Source organism: Vipera ursinii (assembly GCF_947247035.1).
Source record: "Vipera ursinii genome assembly, chromosome: 2".
NCBI lineage: Eukaryota > Metazoa > Chordata > Lepidosauria > Squamata > Viperidae > Vipera > Vipera ursinii.
This window is the reverse complement of record NC_139513.1, coordinates 60,389,326-60,404,669: the sequence shown is the minus strand read 5'-3', so window position 1 is coordinate 60,404,669 and position 15,344 is coordinate 60,389,326. Positions and strand designations below refer to the sequence as shown.

The following is a 15,344-nucleotide window of genomic DNA, read 5'->3' as shown; positions in this document are numbered from 1 at the left end:
TGGACGGAGAATTGAGCCTTGTTCAGTATCATCAGATGCAGTATGCTATTAGAATCAGGGGTTTAAAGGAGAATTGTAAAGAAGATTTAAAGCAGCTGATTTCTGAGGCTCTGGAAGGGGTACTGGGCCAGCCAGCATCTGAAATTGAGGGAAATATGGACAAAATTTTCCGTGTAAATTCATGGATTGCAAGACAGAGGAAGTTACCCAGAGATGTGGTGGTCTATTTTACAAAGAGAGTAATTAGAGATGAAGTCATTCAAGCTGCCTATGATACTAAATTGGTAGTGGCTGAGCAAGAAGTCTTGGTTTTAAAAGAGATTCCTCCGAAGATTTTAAGGAGAAGGAAAGATTTTGCATTTCTAGTACAGGAACTTAAGAAATGTGATATTAAGTTTAGATGGGAGATTCCAGTTGGACTGGTGGTGACGCACGAAGGTAAAAGACATCGTCTGGTTACTGTGGCCCAGGCACGTGATTTTTATAGCAATGTGTTAAAAGCAACCCCCCTATCATTTTTGGAAGCTGTAAAGGGATATGGCGAGGGAAAGCTTCAAGATGTTGCAGATAGACAGACAGAGGACAATGGTGTTGGAGGGGATCAAGTTACAGTCTCATCGGTTGTTGCAGGAGGCCAGAGGATGACGCGTGCCACCCTAAGAAGAGCGAGACGAGAGCAAGAGCAAGACCAGCAGAAAGTTATGGAATCTCCAAAGCGTACTTACAGTGAAGCTGTGGACGGGGCGCGGTCCAAAGAAGTTATGGGGGTTATGACAGACGTGCTCCAAAAGCTTTGGGGTGTCAAGATTGGTGATTAAATTTTGAAATTAGAATCTCAATGGATTAAATTTATCATAGAGGAGAAAGAAAGTTTTTTTTAATATTTAACACAATTTAAGATTGATGTTATTTGCTTGCTAGAAAAGTATATTAGGGTTATGGACTAAAAGTATGTGTTGAACTGAGAATGGGTACGCAAGCTCCTAATTAACAACAAGTTGTCTTAGAGACTGCCTAAACCTTTTTTTATTCTTTTTATTTGAACTCAAGGATGATCTGGAACTGCGAGACATTTGGTGTGATACATGCAAGAACTATTTTTGATCATAGTTTAGTTTGGTTGGAGATTATTAAGGTTAACAGAGATAGGCGCTTTTGGCGCGTAATTGAGAATTTGTTTAGAAATTAGAGAAAGGTGGGAGAATGCAAATAGTAGGTGAAATTTTTTTTTCTTTTTTTTTAAATTAATATGAATAAGGACTGGGATTAAGAAAATCTATTTTGAGTAAAGCTGTTTTTCTGTTTTCTCTTTCTTTTTTACTTTATTTGTAATATTAATATTGTTTGTATTCATTTTATATGAGCTAGAGGGAGATAGAATTAATAGTTTATTGTTGATAACATAGGGGTGCTTATGTTTGTTTTTCGATTTTATACCCTGTATTTAGCTCTGGGAAGTCGGGGGGGAAGGAGGGAATGGGGGAGAGGGAGAGGGAGGGCTAGATAGGGGTGGGGGAGGGGGGATTAAAGTCAAAATGTATTGTAAAACTTTTTAAATAAAAAAAAGAGCTGCCCCGGATCAAGCAAGGGTCCCTCCTTGCTCATTGCCCCTACAAGGCGACTTTTGACCCTTTCCAGGGTCCCCCAGCAGGATAAAACCAGATGCTGAAGACGGAGCTCACCTCCATGCGTCCGCAACACTGTGCTGGCAAACCGGAAGCCCCTTGTTTGTAATTTTGTGTTTAGCAATGAGGTGTTTGAGGAAGCTACTACTGGAAACCACCATTGGGTAGATCCATACATGCCCCTGTTTGTGTTATATATGGCAACCTGTTGATTTAGCCTCCTGAGACTTCTTTACATAGAAGAACAAACAGTAACATTTCCAAATGGTTCCAAATGGTCCCAAATTCTCTTTACAGGAATACTGTCTAGAATTATGAAGCTTGACATTAAAATTATTAGGAATTAAGAGTGGGACTGCAAGTCATTTTGCTGCATTCACTTCTTCAGCAAAAATATCAGCATCATTTTCCTCAATCACCATCTCCTCTTCTATTGCCATGGATTAATAGAACTATTCCTGGGTAGCTGGTGATGGAGAGTCTGCTAGTCATGCCATTACCAATTCTTCTTCCACATTCCCAGAATAGTGTAATCTTCTGTATTTAAAGTGAATAATAATTGAGCCATTAAAATTTAGGGAGAGGGGACCATGACACCTCCTCATGAGAAAAGTCAGACATCATTCTTCCTCTACTTCTGACTAATCACCCTTAAAGATACCTGTGTGAGTAACAGATACAAGATATAACACAGATGAAGAGAGTCAAATAGATAAAAGCATAAACCTATCAATAGGATCAATATGGGAGATGCTACTGACAAAGAAATAAGGCAAACACATGCACCTATAATAATTGTTTATGGAATCAAAAAATCAGAAGTGAATGTAACAGTTTAATACATAGTTGAGGAGAAAGCCTTAATCCAACTAAAAATGAATAATCAATGTGTTTAAAAAACTAAAATTTTAAAATATCAAATTATTATCTTTAAAAACAAAATGAAGACCACAGAAAATAGAAGGATAGGTAGTTAAGCTAATTTATCTAAGATAAATTGAAGAAGAAATAAGGAGAATGGGAATGAAGATGTGTTTTGAAAAAACATTTGAGGTGATCATTGGAAGAAAAAGAGTCATTACACAGAGTCTGACTATAGCAACAGCAATTAAATACTCAGCTCTCTTTCTATTCTTTCTACCATACAGGATCTTGAAATCCAAAAAGAATGAGAAGACAACTATGTCTTTCATGAAGACAACTTTTTGCTCTGGCTCAACTGTTAATAATTGACTCAAATGACCCCAAAATAATGTTCTTGAAAAATGTTAAAAATTCACATAATAGAAATATAAATTTTAAATAACAATATTCATAGCTGGCTGACCGGCCGTACTCAGGGTGTGGTCCCCAATGGAACCGCATCTACATGGAGGGAAGTGTGTAGTGGGGTGCCCCAGGGCTCTGTTCTGGGCCCAGTGCTCTTCAACATCTTCATCAACGATTTGGACAAGGGAATAGATGGGGAACTCATCAAATCTGCAGATGACACCAAGCTGGCAGGAACATTCCAGAAGACAGCCTTAAGATACAGGAGGATCTTGACAGACTTGAATACTGGGCGCTATCTAACAAAATGAAATTCAATGGTGAAAAAAGTAAGGTTCTACATTTAGGCAAGAAAAACCAAATGTACAGGTATAGTACAGGGAAAAGTAGTAACTGTGAGAGGGATCTTGGAGTACTAGTGGACAATCACTTAAATATGAGCCAGCAGTGTGCTGCAGCTGCCAAAAAAGCCAACACAGTGCTAGGCTGCATTAACAGAGGGATAGAATCAAGATCACATGAAGTATTAATACCACTTTATAATGCTTTGGTAAGGCCACACTTTGAATACTGTATCCAGTTTTGGTCACCATGATGTAAAAAAGATGTCAGAGAAGAGCAACAAAGATGATTAGGGGACTGGAGGCTAAAACATATAAGGAACAATTGCTGGAATTGGGTTTGTCTAGTTTAACAAAGAGAAGGACTAGGGGTGACATGATAACAGTGTTCCAATATCTCAGGGGTTGCCACAAAGAAGAGGGAGTCAAGCTATTCTCCAAAGCACCTGAAGGCAGGACAAGAAGCAACAGATGGAAACTAATCAAGGAGAGAAGCAACCTAGAACTAAGGAGAAAACTTCCTGACAGTTAGAACAATTAACCAGTGGAACAACCTGCCTCCAGAAGCAGTGAATGCTCCAACACTGGAAGTTTTTAAGAAGAAACTGGACAGCCATTTGTCTGAAATGGTATAGGGTTTCCTGCCTGAGCAGGGGGTTGGACTAGATGACCTCCAACATCCCTTCCAACAACATCATCATCATCGTCGTCATTATTATTATTATTATTATTATTATTATTATTATTATTATTATCCATAACCAAACACCAGAGTTTATATAAAGATGTGTATGCTAATATGATCAAGACTCATTACATTTTGGCTACTGATGCTAAATCCTTCAATGGAACAGTTTACCCAATGATTGATGATGTGCTTTTGGTCGCCAAATCTGTAATACAGACTACCATCTTAGCTTGACAAATGCTAACCTAAATCCTATTCAGATGTTTAGCAAAAGGTTAGATGTAATATTCCAATCAGCCAGCAGTTTGTGAAATGATGCAAAACAACTTAATAGTAAGATACTGTCAGAATAGCCAGTTTGCAAACAGCAGCTCAGCATCAAAGAAATCTCAAAAACACCTGAAATATTTTGGTCAAACCTTCTTCTAAGTAGACATGTTACTTTACTTTAGCCAACTTTACTTTATTAAATTACTTTAGGTACTTTCACCTAAAGCACAGAATTTCATTGGGATGATAAGTTTTCCATCTGCATGCATCCATAAAGTTCCAAAATACTTTTAGGGTAAAGCATGAGCGCCCTCTTCTGTGCTTCTTCGAAACTACACTTCTTACTCTAAGCACACAAGTGGCTGTCAAGGGGGTAAAGGTATAAATGAAAGTATAAATTAAACTTTAAGAGATACAGAATTATTCATTATCATCTACAACTGGGGAAGTATTTTTTTTAAAAAAACTAGCTTTTTAATGTCTTATTACTAATCCTGTCATGAAAATGGGTTTGCTTTGACTAATTCTGGCTTCCCCCCCACACACCACACTGTCAAAATGATTTGTAGAATTCAGAAAAGGAATTCCTTTAGTGCTATTCATCTTAATTACTAAAGAGTACCATTTAAATCAATATATGACAATAGAGAAATCTTTCATTCTTCTCTTTTTATAGCTACCTTTCTTCAGTTCCATATAGTTTAAAGATATGTTACTCAAGTAAATGAGGTCCTAATATTATAAGTGGCCCAGTCCTGCCCTTGATATTTACTCACTTTGGATCTCCAGGATAAGAAAACCTGTATGAATGGATTTCTAAATCCACTTGTTTTATATAGTCCACTATGTGGGTGGATGGATGAATAAATGCATTAATTAATTAAGGATCAGGTATAAGTTCCTATTAGATTGAAGAAAAAAATACATGGAGAGGTGTTATTCTCCTCTCTTTTCCTCCATTCACTAACAAATCTACAACAGCTCAGAGCTACGATAGCTCCTTAATTTAAGTATAGTCAAGACAGAAGGGTCTTTTTTGGTGTTTAATGCAAGTAGCAGTTGAATATTAACAACCTGAGCCTGTAACGACAGATAGGTTCTGACTGACTGCTGTTGAAAGAAAGAAAAAAGTGCTGAATATTTTTTTATGGTTGCCAATGTATGCAAACTCCACAGTTCAGCTTACAGAAATGCCACACTGTTATCCATACTTCTGATTTTAGTTCCAGGTCAAAACTGTGAAAATAAAGAGAACAAAGCTTTTATAGCCAGGGATACTTCTATCAAACACTTAGCCTGGATTTGTCATCTTTCACACCAGGTGTCCCCAAGCCACAGCCCATTCAGAACCAGGCCGCAGAAGTGGTGGGTGAGTGTGCATGCTTGCACAGCTCCACTTGTGTGAGCAATGGGCAAGTATGCTTGCCCGCCACTTGCATATAACCATTCCCTCTCCCTTTCCTGCCTGCAGGTCCACAAAGCTGGAAAGGTTGGGGATCACTGTTTCACACCTGTCAGTCTGTCCAATGAAAACTTTGACATTTGATCTTTAATTGCTTCTTATTCAGCTCAACATATATAATGAAGAATTTCATGAATACCCTTTAGTTTCTGTTCACTACATGATGAGAGACTACTTGCAGTTCCATTCCTCCCCTCCTTTTCTTTTTAGTATTATGGAACTGAACTGCAGTATTTTGTTTACCATTGTTTACCAATGAATACAAGACACTTCGAGACGCAAAATAATCTAATTAAAGATGCAAGAAATTTTACTGAACAATATTTTTGCAAGTAAATAATATAGAAGGATCTTGGCCATGGATATTTAATATTGCAAGATCATTTCATTTCATTAATCATAGAAGAAACTTGGCAATTGATAGGACATCCTCACATAATTATATAAAATGAAATCTCCTTGAATAACATAAAAATGTTAGATACATTAATAAAATAACATAATCACCATGTTAATTTTGTTTCCAACTAACTATGGAGAAGCAGTGCCTCAGAAGTGCTAAATGTCCCAATAAGTTGTGGAAACAACTTATTTCTTTTAGTTGTACTGTACACTATATATGCTGTTTCCACCGCCCATTGTGGAGCTGTACCAGGCTTTAAGGATCAAATATGGCTGAGTATTTGTCAAGAAGCAGAGCGAGGGATTTGCTTGGAAATTATGCAAAAAGTTATAAGGCCAAAATCTGTAAGCTTACAATTTTACCAAGGAAAACTTACCTGCACCAAACCTTCCTTCTAATATTAATGATAGAAGAATGGCATTAGCAATTTACCTGGGGAATGTACGACTTCGAAGTTCTTTGATAAACACTTGACTACCATTCTGGACAGGCTTTACTTCTGTTGCTTGACCAGTGTCATGTTTGTGCCAATTTCTTTTCTTTTTTACTGAAAGATAAAAAAAAATTAATAGGATTCTAAATAATGGGTATGGGAGGATGACAATTTTGGCTTACCTATAAGGGTAACAGGACCTTATATACAGCATAATGATAATAATACTAATAATACTAATTCTAACAAAATAGTAAAACATTCATTTTTGTTCTGAAGAGACAGTTGACTTTTTTTTTCATCTGTTTATAAATGTTAACACTGTGGTTTATATGAAGTATGCTGAACTGTGATAATTTGGTAACCCTGAGAGCAGCCAGCCATATAATTAAGTACTGAGCTATACAGTTTTTATAAAACGAAATGTAAATGCTGGATAGAGTCCAGGTTTACTAAGCCTCACTTTTAATCTCCCCTGTTAAGAGCAGCATTTCAAATTGCAATGTAGAACATATCATACATGTCGAGGACTGATGCAAGATAAAATTAAATCATGGTGTAATGTATTATTTACCTGGGCTTTGAATCATGTATGAAGGAAGAAAGTCCACCCAGGCAGATAACAAAGGCATAATCTGTCTCTTTTCATGTTTATTTTATTGATTGAAATGTGCAATTGAAAAAATTGATGAATTAAACCCTAATGCCACAATGAAGGCTCACTGTTTAGCTGCTATTCAATAAGAAACAAAGGATGTGTCAGATCAGATTAAGCGAAGACATGAAAACTGAACTCTATATGTGTAAGAACTCATGATTCAACTCTTTCAGTCATTTATCATTCAGGATTATGATCCTTAGATGGTAATGCAAGTTTAATTATTGGCAAATGTTCATGGCCTATGAAAAGTTACAATTTAGATATAAAGGTTCTAGTGTGCGAAATGGAGGGGGGGGCTACAGTCCCTATCAGAAAAGGGTTCTCTGTATATAATTCCTGTTGAGGTATCTTCTTGTCCGCAAAGGATTTTGATTCTCATTTTCAGTGGTGGGATTCAGCTGGTTCACACCACTTCAGCAGAACTGGTAGCTAATTTTTTTGTTGCCCAGGCCCAGAATAGACTTCCGGAAGCAGCATCCACACAGAGAACCGGTTGTTCACATACAGTATCTGAATCCCACCACTGCTCATTTTGTCTAATTTACCTAAGGGAAGTCTCAAACTTTTCTACTTGAGGTCAGGGGGAAAAATGAGTTATCTAATTATATAGAACATACAGAAATTTCAAAGCAAGAGGAAAGCATCCCTAATTTTCTGTGCAGAGAATATTTAAGAGATTCCTTTGGTAGTGCAGTTCCCAAAGTCCAGTACCTTATCAACTCATTAAATGTCCACATTTCCTTCAAAATAAACTCTGATGCAATGTGTTACTTTTCACTATAGCTAAAATGGGGACTAATGGTAAAGATTTTAACTTTACAAAAAGTATGAGGAAAGCTTGGCTGAGGGGTAATGACTGGCCTAAAATTACAAAATTTTCTTTGTAGCAGAGCGTGGGACTCTCGGACACTAAGCTTTATTTTTTTTATTTTAATTCCATTTATATCCCGCCCTTCTCCGAAGGCTCAGGGCAGCTTACAAGCTTAGCAGTAGCCTTCATTCTATGTATATGCCTGCTTATTAGGGCTTTCACACACACCCCAAGCGGCATTATTACAAAGTTAGCTTAATTGCCCCCAACAATCTGGGTCCTCATTTTACCTACCTCGGAAGGATGGAAGGCTGAGTCAACCTTGAGCCTGGTGGGATGCGAACCTGCACTAATTGCTTTAAACACTGTGTCACATTGATTTTCTCTATATCTATATCTATGCCTGTATCTACATACGTGCCTAGTGATCAAGCCATTTTCCTTTGAGAGAATGAGCATTATACAAAGCAAAGAGAAAAATATAAGTAAAAGAAACGAAAGCCAGGAGACAAGAGAAAAACAATCTAGTTAAATATAATTTACATTAATATCATTTCCTATACGCCTTTATACCTTTCTAGACTTTCAAATCATTCCCGCCAACCTTTTTCATATATTGCCTTTTGTTTTTAACCACTCTTATTGGTATAATTAAATAAATAAAGGAATATACTAGAACTTTATAGCACTGCCTGCCCTATGAAATAGCCCCCTTCCCAAGATCCAGAGGGCTTCTGCATTCCTGGCCTTCTAGAAGGCTTTTAAGAACTAGTGGTTTCCCCAGACATTGGGGCAGGATGGGAACTGAACTCAGAATATGTATAAATTGGGATAAAAATGTTACGATGCCTTGGTTGTGTGAAACAGTTTTGTTTGTGTTGGGTTTTTAGTTTTTTAGTATGTTGTTGGAAGCGACCCTGGGTAATTTTATTTATTTATTTATTTGTTTGTTTGTTTGTTTGTTTTATATACCGCCCTTCTCCCGAAGGACTCGGGGCGGTGTACAGAGCAAGGTAAGTATACAGTAAAGCAATAGTAAAACAAATGAAACCCCAAAATCTATCAGGCCAGGCCGGCTTGCTGGAATAGGTAGGTTTTTAAGTCACACCGGAAGGTGCGAAGGTCGGGGGCCATCCGGATTTCGGCTGGCAAGCAGTTCCAGAGGATTGGCGCACCCACTGAGAATGCTCTCCCCCTGGGGGCCACTAGCCGGCATTCTCTGACCGGTGGCACCCTGAGGAGGCCCTCTCTGTGGAAGCGCACAGGATGGAGGGGTGTTGACGCTGGCAGTAGGTGCTCCCGTAGGTAATCCGGACCCAAGCCATGTAGGGCTTTGTATGTCATCACTAGCACCTTGAATTTCACTCAGAAGGCAACTGGAAGCCAGTGCAGCTCACGGAGGAGAGGTGTAATATGGGAGTATCGGGAAGCCCCCAAAAGTGTTCGTGCAGCTGCACTCTGTACCAGCTGAAGCTTCCGAGTGGTTCTCAAGGGCAGCCCCATGTAAAGAGCACGTCCGCCATCTATGGAGCCGGAAATCCACCTTATGCTGGATAAGGTGAACATATATATCTTAATAAACAAACAAACAAACAAATAAATTTAAATTTAAATACATACATACATTTTTATACATACATATATTTTCATATTCAGCTTTTGTGGAGAAATTTTATTGAAATCACTATTTGAAATAATAATTTTCTAAAAGTTCTTGTCAAATAATTTACTGTATAGGAAATGATCTCTTGCCTATTTACTACATCCAATTTGCTTTTCTCCACAAAGTAATTCTCCTGCATAGAAAACATACAGAATAAAATGAAAGAGCCACGAGAGTTTAGTACATGTAGGAATATTAAAATAGAGGAAAACCTTTGCTTGATTAAATAAAAAAAGAACACATATTTAGGAAATGTGGAAATATGTTAGCTAGCAAAACGTGAAATGTTATATCTTGCCAGATTATTTGTTAGATTTTAATCCTACTTTTCCTCCCCAAAACTGAAACACTCACTCGGTTTTTCTGACAACATCTCTGGGAATGAAAGTCTGGCCCAAACTCAGCCTATGAGCTTCCATGGTTGAGAGTAGACTAGAACCTGGATCTCCCTGATGACTACACCTTAACCATTACTCTAGTGTCCTCACTAAAAAAAAAATGTGGATATCTGTGATAATGATATCTTGCTATGGCTACTAATAAAGATTGTTAAGTTGTAGAGCATTATCCCAACATGCTTGTCTGGTAGCCGTAGTCCCTCTTTCTAACATGCATAATTTGGTTCAAGAGTTAACCGCAACTTTCCAGCTCTCAAAATTTTTGCCAGAGGTCTCATGAATTAAGACCTCTTTCAGGACAAAACTCAGATCATGTTTTCTACCACAATAAAATTCAGATACAATTCTGGCTTCCTTATTATTCAAGAACTACATTTTTAACAAATGCATATATTTTTCTACATCATAGCCTTCCAAAATGCCATTAAATCAAAATTACTGTTAATGTTGTATAAAGGAAACAATTTTCTAAAATAGCAAGCCAGCAGGCTACAGTGGCAAAGTAAAAAGCACGAGAAATTATTTTTATATCGACATCTGGAAGGCATCCATCAATGAAAGTGTCTGCCAGAAAAAAAATCCTTTAAGTTGCATAAAAAGAACAATCAGCCCATATCCTTTGTACCTAAAATTCTGCAATAAATAATAGTGAGCAGAGAGGTATGAGAAGACAGAACATTTTTCTGACTTGTACCAAAAATAAATTAATTTCCTAATTAATTTACCTCTGCCTTCTAATGTCAAGCAAATCCTTTTATTTACACCAACCAAAACATCCTGAAAGAGGGAACATCATTTGAAAGCCCTTCGTAGCCTTCATCAAGCCAATCAAGCGCAAAATATATAGGATACATGAACAATCAACTTAATATGCTTTTCTCCAGTCTGGGAGATAGCACAAAAGTAATGTATCATTATCTTTTCTAAGTAGACCCTCTCTCCTTTTTTTATTATTATTTTTATTGGGGTTTTTTACTATGTATCAATTGTATTTTAATCAGGCATGCATTTAATTATCTTTTAATTTTTGTAAATTTCTGTGTTTTATTCTTGCCCTGTACACCGCCCTGAGTCCTCCGGGAGAAGGGCGGTATAGAAATATTAATAAATTAAATTAAATTAAATGAAGAGTACTGCTATCCTAACAATTTTCTGTGGAGCAATTAAGCATAAAAAGGGGTCACTAACTGTGGGGGAAAACATTCACCAATTGTTCCTCCTTCACATGGTCTGGGGAAGGCAAACGTTCTGCCAGGTGGCTGTGATGTGATTCAACTTCTTGGCTGTCCACCTCCATAAAAAGTCAGATCCTTCAGAATTTCTTTTATCATGATTTAATGAAAGAGGCTAGGTTGACATATGATTAGAGAAATCATAGCAATGAGATTGTCCTCCCTGTTTAGAATTCAGTTTAGGTTCAAGATTCCTACGGTAGGACTCCTCATCTCTTATTCAGCTCCTGTATCTCTTGAAAGTGCTATGTTTAGAATGTGAATTGATTTTAAATATGCCATCACAGGAGTTGTAGCCATTTGTCAGAACTTTTTAAAAGGTAAGTGATTCTGTAGCAATCTTAGTGCAAACTGCCTGTCAAACAAAGGAAGTATAAAAAGTTTTGGCTGGCAGGTTGGTCAATTTAGAGAAATCATGGTTTACATGACTGTCTAGTGATCTTGGAGTATCTTAGTCAACTGAGAGGCTAAAACTATTAACTACCGTATTCCTCCCAAAATAAAACCTATCCTGAAAATGAGCCCTAGCTTAATTTTTAGGTGTGCACCTAATATAAGCACTACCCCCCCCCCAAATAAGCCCTAATTAGGATCTCTCTCAGACTGTCCCACCATCTGGTTGCATGAGGTGTGGCAAGGTGCACATGTAAAAATCAAGCTAGGGTGGGAGTGGAACTGCCCCATGCACCCCACATCTGCTTACTTCAGGACCATCACAGCTAGGCCTCCCATGCCCCAACACCTGCCTCGCCTAGTGCGGAGGCACCAACAGCCCCATCCAGCAGAGCTCACATGGCCACTGTCAGCCCACTTCTTCTGCAGCCACTTGCCACTGCTCGCGCACGTTGCCTCTGGCCTCCGTTTCACTGGCAGAGGCCTTCAGGAAAGGCCTCTGCAGCCCAGAACAGAGCTCCGAGTTGACACACATTTCCTGAAGGTGTCTTCTGACAAAACAGAGGCCAGAGGGTGATGCACGCATGCGGGGGTGAGCGGTCGCAGAAGAAGTGAGGCAAGACAGTGGGGAAAAAAGACATCCCCCCAAAATAAGACCTAATGCCTCTTTTGCAGGCAAAAAAAATATAAGACTGGGTCTTATTTTCGGGAAAACACGGTATTGACAAAGTAGCCTGTGATCACTAGAAAAAGCAGTAGACCAGATTCTCTTTGATACGTAAATCCCTTTACTGGTCTCCAACTATTTGCAGCAATATTGATAATAATGATGGTTGATGAGATGATGATGATGATGATGATGCTCTTCCAATATCATCCCAATCCATCAGCACTAACCAAAATGCTTAGGAAAGTCAATGATTTCACAGAAAAGGGCATGACTAACAGCTGAAAAGAATCAGTAAGTCATTGCTGCAGCTGCTTACAAAGGGACACAAGCATTTATATAGCATGCTTTGTGTTAGAAGAAGGCAGAAAACACTGCTTCCATATTGGATCAGAAAAAATATTTAGTTAAAAGTAGCTGTGGATTGGGAATGAGAAGAAGGCTGTGACATGTAGACATGTTTTTAAAGAATGATTAGGGCATTGTGTCAAAGTTAGATGTGCAAATTTTTCCTATGAAATGTAGATTCACAAAGCAAATTCAGACTATGGTTTGGGTTTAGCAATATGAGTCTTACAAATATTAGTCTATACTAGACTAGAATATTCTTTATTGGCCAAGTACGATTGGACACGCAAGGAATTTATCTCCAGTGCATAAGTTCTCAGTGTACATAAAACCACAAAGTAATATAATCATAAGATACCAATAGCAGAATGTACTAGGAAAAACAAGAAGAATAAAACACAGCCCTACAACATGGGTTAATATCCTTAGACATATTATTTAAAGCTGTTGTATTTTATAGTATGAAAATTTATCCCAAATGTTTCCTGGTCAAATAAAATGGCAGTAGAAAAGTTGTACAACATTGTAACTTGTTAACATTGCTTTCAACTTTGATTTATAACCTAGAAAATCTTTTTTCCTGATATGAGATGCAGACATGCCATGTTGTTCAATGTTCTTTCAATCTCATAATAATAAGCTGGAAGGGACCTTGGAGGTCATCTAGTCCAACCCCTTGCTCAGGCAGGAAACCCTATACCATTTCAGACAAATGGCTGGCCAGTCTCTTCTTAAAAACTTCCAGTGTTGGAGCATTCACCACTTCTGGAGGCAGGTTGTTCCACTGGTTAATTGTTCTAACTGTCAGGAAGTTTCTCCTTAGTTCTAGGTTGCTTCTCTCCTTGACTAGTTTCCATCCGTTGCTTCTTGTCCTGCCCTCAGGTGCCCTGGAGAACAGCTTGACTCCCTCTTCTTTGTGGCAGCCCCTGAGATATTGGAACACTGCTATCATGTCACCCCTCACCCTTCTCTTCGTTAAACTACACATACCCAATTCCAGCAACCGTTCCCTATATGTTTTAGCCTCCAGTCCCCCAATCATCTTTGTTGCTCTTCTCTGTACCCTTTCTAGAGTCTCGACATCTTTTTTACATCGTGGTGACCAAAACTGGATGCAGTATTCCAGGTGTGGCCTTACCAAAGCATTGTAAAGTGGTATTAGTACTTCACTTGATCTTGATTCTATCCCTCTGTTAATGCAGCCTAGCACTGTGTTGGCTTTTTTGGCAGCTGCAGCACACTGCTGGCTCATATTGAAGTGATTGTCTACTAGGACTCCGAGATCCCTTTCACAGTTACTACGTACCACCTATACTATACCTGTGCATTTGATTTTTCCTGCCTAAATGTAAAACCTTACTTTTTTCACCATTGAATTTCATTTTGTTAGATAGCGCCCAGTGTTCGAGTCTGTCCAGATCCTCCTGTATCTTCTGGAGTATTGGCTATTCCTGCCAGCTTGGTGTTGTCTGCAAATTTGATGAGTTCCCCATCTATCCCCTCATCCAAATCGTTGATGAAGATGTTGAAGAGCACTGGGCCCAGAACAGAGCCCTGGGGCACCCCACTACACACTTCCTTCCATGTAGATGCAGTTCCATTGAGGACCACACGCTGAGTACGGCCTGTCAGCCAGCTACGAATCCATCTGGTGGTGATGCTGTCTAACCCACATTTTTCTATCTTATCAAGTAGTAGGTTGTGATCTACTTTATCAAATGCCTTACTGAAGTCCAAGTAAATTATATCTACAGCATTCCTCTGGTCCGCTAATTTTGTCACTTGGTCAAAGAATATAATAAGATTTGTCTGGCATGATCTGTTTTTGACAAACTCATGTTGACTTTTAGTGATGACTTTGTTTACATCAACGTGTTCGCTGATTTGTTGTTTGATTATCTTTTCCAGAATCTTCCCAGGTATTGAGGTCAGGCTGATAGGTCTGTAGTTTCCTGGATCTATTTTTTTCCCTTTTTTGAAGATGGGAACTACATCAGCTCTCTTCCAGTCCTCTGGTAGTTCCCCAGTGCTCCAGGATCTTTGAAAAATATAGTTCAGTGGTTCTGAGATCATATCTGCCAGTTCCTTGAGAACTTTGGGATGTAATCCATCTGGTCCTGGTGATTTGAACTCGTCTAGGCTAGATAGGTGTTCACTTACCATTTTCTTGCCTATCTTAATTTGCATTTCTATTCTGGTTCTTATGGCACTGGTTTTGGTAGGTTGGACTGTTTTTTCCCTTTGTGTAAAGACAGATACAAAAAACGAGTTAAATAGTTCTGCTTTCTCCCTATTGCTTGTCACCTTCTTGCCACTTTCACCCACTAATGGACCAATCATTTCCTTAACTTTTTCTTGTTTTTTATATGTTGAAAGAAGCATTTTTTGTTATTGTTGACTTTGGTTGCAAGCCTTAGTTCATTTTGAACCTTAGCTTTCCTCACTTCATCTTGCAGGCATGGGCTATTTGCTGATATTCTGACTTAGTTATGTGCTCCTCTTTCTAATTCTTATACTTGTCCTTTTTATCTTTCAATTTATTAGAGAGTTCTTTATGCAGCCATGCTGGTTTCTTTTGAGAGCTGTTATTTTTCTTCTTTGTTGGTATTGTACTAGACTGGGCCTTTATTATCTCACTTTTCAAAATTTCCCAAGCTTCTTGAGTTGTTTTCCCCTTTAG

General features: G+C 38.3%; 1 protein-coding gene across 1 annotated transcript in view; it reads right to left on the bottom strand.

Annotated features, from left to right (window-relative positions):
- Nucleotides 1–15,344, bottom strand: part of PHF2 (PHD finger protein 2) — a 148,939-nt gene that overhangs the window by 56,220 nt on the left and 77,375 nt on the right. Inside the window, exon 3 of the mRNA XM_083352228.1 lies at nucleotides 6,491–6,605. Within this exon, the coding sequence (XP_083208354.1) occupies nucleotides 6,491–6,605 (115 nt within the window). The remainder of the gene's footprint in view (nucleotides 1–6,490; nucleotides 6,606–15,344) is intronic.